Source organism: Buceros rhinoceros, unplaced genomic scaffold (genome assembly GCF_000710305.1).
Source record: "Buceros rhinoceros silvestris isolate BGI_N320 unplaced genomic scaffold, ASM71030v1 scaffold14193, whole genome shotgun sequence".
In the NCBI taxonomy this organism is placed as follows: Eukaryota; Metazoa; Chordata; class Aves; order Bucerotiformes; family Bucerotidae; genus Buceros; species Buceros rhinoceros.
The window spans coordinates 2,174-6,954 of record NW_010404293.1 but is presented as its reverse complement, the minus strand read 5'-3'; the positions used below and the strand labels follow the sequence as shown (position 1 = coordinate 6,954).

General features: G+C 40.5%; 1 protein-coding gene across 1 annotated transcript; it reads left to right on the top strand.

Annotated features, from left to right (window-relative positions):
• The first annotated feature begins 2,496 nt into the window (after window positions 1-2,496).
• On the top strand, window positions 2,497-3,459 carry LOC104488776 (rho-related GTP-binding protein RhoG-like). The gene has a single exon (XM_010133351.1). The coding sequence runs from the start codon at window positions 2,512-2,514 to the stop codon at window positions 3,085-3,087; it is 576 nt and encodes a 191-aa protein (XP_010131653.1). The 5' UTR covers window positions 2,497-2,511; the 3' UTR covers window positions 3,088-3,459.
• The last annotated feature ends 1,322 nt before the right edge of the window (window positions 3,460-4,781 follow it).

The window sequence follows — 4,781 nt, the reverse complement described above, 5'->3', positions numbered from 1 at the left end:
TGGAAAAAACCCCTTTGCTCTGGAATTGTTGGTCACTAAGGTTTCTGGCACAGCATCTTCTAGTGTTTCAGTGGTTTGAAGTAAATGCAGGAATAAGCTTCAAAACCTGCTCTGTGTGCTGTAGTCCAGTGATAGTTTGGCAGCAACAGCCGGTCTTCTTCCCCTGTGATTTATTCCTACTATATGCTGCCACTTGGTTGTACCAATACAGTTGATTGTGGTATTACTTGGTAACCTCAGTGAAACAACAACTCAACCTCTTTCAGTATGTGGTGAGCATGCTGCTTGAGTGGGAAGGGGAAACAGGGTTTGGAAACTTCTGATGGCAGCCTTGCTGCTGGACCTTGCTGCTGGAGAGACTGTGACAGCGTCTCAAAGCAGGTAGTTATCTGCTCTCCAGGGAGAGCAGCAGTAGGGACTAGGATGGCGAGTTAAAATTGCGTCTTCAGGTAGAACAGCGTTATGGTATTGAAATACATCTGCTTCTCTGTCATTGTTTGCTTGTAGCTCTTAGACTGTGTTCAGAAATACGTTGTATTTAATGCTGCCAGTGTTCAATCTCTATTAATAATATAATGCTAAAAATGTTTAATTTGTAATGTTATAAGTAATACTATATTAAAAGGGGTTTCAACTTCGGGTTTGCAAACTGCAAGTAATGTTTCTAAGCCTCCAATTTGACAGAACTTACCTTCCCCCCTCCTCCTATTCTTGCTCTGTTAGGTGAAAATCTTAGTGCAACTGTTCTGGAATAATATCTGCAGTCCTGCTGTCAGCTTTTGTGCTCAGTACTGTTCTTCATTTACTGATTACCTTGCCAATATGCAGTTGCATACACATATCTCTTTACATTTGACCGGAGCCCTGAAATGGGATGACTGATTTTACTGATGCACTATGAAGCTCACATGTATGCTTTTCTGCTAAAGTTCAGATTTCTGCTATATTTTATTTCAGGTGATTCATGTTGTTTTAGAAATGTTATGCTTTTTGAAAACAACAGGAATAAACTGCTTCTGCATCTTCCTTCAAATTCTTCCTCTCCAGTCCTGCTGGATCTTTCTGAAACAAGGTTTCTGCACCGCTTCCCACCGATTGGTCTTCAGTGGTGCGTGTGCCTGTCATGCATTGGTAGTTCTTAAGCATCTGTGTTACAGTGACCACAGTTGATATCGCTTGAGTTGCCTGTTGCAGCTTTGTGCCAAAGCTTAAGGTAGTCTATTTTCACTTAGTACAGAAGAAATCATGTGTGCTGCCAGTTGAAAGACAGCAATGTGTGGACACAGAAAAAGACTTTGTCAAACAGGACAAAGCTGAGCTGTAAGTGGTAATAAGTTGATTTGTTTGGATGGTCTTGAAGAGGAAGTTTGAGGGAGGGGATTTAATGACTTTTATAACTGACTATTGCTCATTTTTATAGGTCCCTTTACTATTTTGATGGTGTTGGAGCTGTGATCTTTCTGGAATGTGCAATATAGTTCTTCCCACTATTTCTTTCTTCTGTTCGAAGCAGTGTATTTGCTGCACGTTGCAAGTTGACGATTACTGATAGTGCCTCAAAGACATTTGTGTGAGAAGGCAGATGCAAGTTCCTTCTTGTTCAGACTAGCAGCGGAACCTCCAGCATACAACAAATGTACAACAAATGACTGCTTGTGGTTGTTTCATGCTGTCTTCAAAGTTCCTGCTGTTCATGTGGTGAAAGTTTAGAATTAACTGAATTTTAGGCTTTGATGATTACCAAACATGCTCTTCATGTTATCATGAAAGGGATAGGGAAGCCTAGGAAGGCTGTTTGATTGCTGATCTTTTACTGCGTGTATTTTTCTAATGCTCAATATAAGCATTCTTTACTGTACCTTAAGCATATGAAGTTTTGCTTGTTCTGTCACTGATTAGTGCAAATAACTTGTTCTTGGCTTCTTCAGAAAAATTCCTTCTGTATTCTAATCTGGGCACTATGGCTAGTTATTTTCCAAAGAGCAGCTTTTCTTGTACATGCTACTTTCTGAACATAAATTACTATATAATTTTTGGACCTTTGTGGTAAGCTGTTTAAGCAGTAGACTGTAGACAAGAGGTGTGACTCTTGAGGATTGTGTGTGTACAGAGGTGTGTGTGTGCGTGTGTGAACCTACAAATGACAGTATCTTATTACTAGGTCTTAGGTCATGATCTCTTTCTACTTGCAGGTACCTCTAAAGATTTGTCCCTTTGCCTGTGGGAAATTGGTTGTAAGGCAAGACTGTGGAAATTTGGCTAATTTGTACTTATATGTAGCCCGTTGTCACTGAGCTCTCAAGTCGTTGCATCTCCATTTTCTGATTGTCTTTCTAGCCTGTGAGCTCTTTATAATGGTTTCTGAGACACTGGGTGTGCCTAGCTGCGATAAGAAACTGTTAGCAATATTAGAAACACTCGCTAAAGCTTATATTTAAAATTACTATAATGGAGTGTGCTTTTTCTAACCTTTTTTCTTGCTTTGCACAGGGCTTTGTTTCTGGGTAAAGAATGCAGACTATAAAGTGCGTAGTTGTTGGAGATGGCGCTGTGGGAAAAACTTGTCTTCTCATCAGCTATACCACCAATGCCTTCCCAGAAGAGTACATTCCTACTGTGTTTGACAACTACAGTGCCCAAATGACTGTTGATGGCCGGACAGTTAGCCTGAATCTCTGGGACACTGCAGGCCAGGAGGAATATGACCGCCTGCGAACACTCTCGTATCCTCAAACCAACGTATTCGTCATCTGTTTCTCCATTGGTAGCCCTTCTTCCTATGCAAATGTGAGGCACAAATGGCATCCTGAAGTTTCTCACCACTGTCCAAATGTTCCCATTCTTTTAGTGGGCACCAAGAGAGACTTGAGAAATGACCTGGAAACAGTTAAAAAGTTGAAAGAGCAAAGCTTGGCTCCTACTACCTTGCAGCAGGGGACTTCGCTGGCTAAGCAAATTGGAGCAGTCAAATATTTGGAGTGCTCAGCATTGAATCAGGAGGGTGTTCGGGAGGTGTTTGCTGAAGCTGTGCGAGCAGTTCTGTATCCTGTGACAAAGAGGAACACAAGAAAATGTGTCTTACTGTAGTTACCCTTGGATGATGGGTGTTTGAAGTTGAATACTGACTAGAATCTTGGAGGGCTCTCTAATGAGTTGAATTGAAGACTTGCATCTTGCACTAACAGCTCTAAGAAATGGTTTATGCAATGAATGTTTTTGCAGTCTTACTGCTTCAGGGAAACTAAAAACAACAGTTGGGTTTTTTTTTCCAACTGAGAGGTCAAGCATCGACTTTATTTCTCAAGTTCCAGTCTCCAGCTTCTCCAGAGATCATTTGGCTTGTGTTCTTATTTCGTGGAGGAAGATAAAAGAAGGGACTTCCTTGAAGCCAGATTCTTTACTAGATAGCCATTGGTTACTAAAAAAGCACGAATTTTGATAACTTTGCTTTAAGCTTAGCTGCTGCTTTTCCCATCCCTTATTTACTGATTGAATTTATTTTACAAACACAAGTCTGGCTGTCCAGTGGTTTTAATTTGTCAGTTTAAAGCTTGAAAACAATTTGTTTACGTGCAAAAATGCCTGAAATATTACTGAGAGTCACCTTATAGTGAACTGTGATTGTTTGTATGAAGAGTTAGCATAAGGCGTATTTATGCAATGAGCAAGACCCAGGGAACACCTGCAATGATTTTATTAATAGAAGCAGGAGCTGATTTCTCCTAATGCAAGGAGCTTAGGATAATGATGAATCACTTAAATGAGTTATTTTCGTACTTTCGGAGAGGTGGAAGAGTAGTTTAGATGCAAATCTTTCATAATGATCTAAACTGAGTTTTTACTGCGCTCTCCAAAGATACTTTGCACCCTGAGAATAAAGTTAACAGTTACCTTCTCAGACTGACTGAGGTAGCTGGCACGACAGTTCACAGATTGAGATTTTTCAGCGTGATCACCCTGGTGAATCCCAGAGGCTGGATAACAGTCTGTTTGCTCTTGAAGAATTCATTGCTTCACTTCTTAATATTCTTGGGGCCACCGCCTGAGATTTTTTTTATGGCAGATTTCTTTGTTGTTTTTCTAGGAGAACACTGACAGAAAATTTGGAGGTTCTATTTACGGGAAGCAGGAACCCTTGCTTCTTCCTGGCAATTTACTGATAGTTTCAGTTAAATTTGTAATGGTTAGCCAGTCACTGGATAGGTTTACCTGGGCAGTTTTCTCCTCTCTACTAGGTGATCAGTTACTATAGACTCTTTTAAACTGAAGTTCTATTTATGTACCTTTTAACTTTCTTTAGGAGCTCTAGTGAGTGGCATTTGGCTTTTATTTTCAGGAATTGCACTGTTCTCAATGTGTGATTCCAGGACCAGCTGAGAAGTGAGTGCATGAAACCTTCCTTAGACTTAACCTTACAGCTTCGTGATACGAAAGCAGCATACTTCAAAAATACTTTGTGAGGAATCAGCGGCACTGGACTGGCCTTTGTTGTCTGTAGCTGACAGTGCTGTCTGTGCCTAGATGGAAGTTGGAAATTCAGAACTTGTGTCAGTTGGAAATTCAGAACTTGTTTTCTTGTGATTCCCACATATGCAAAACTGCACTGGTTTATACACTAGTCAGAAAAAAAGCGCCTAATTTTAGCAAGATAACAGAAAGTACATCAACAAGGTTATTAGGGATCTTGTGTTAATTTGAACCAATGCCGAATTCCAAACACTGCCTGATTGCAGGCAACACCAAAAAGCTACACATGGTGTCTGCAGAAGCCTAGAATCTCT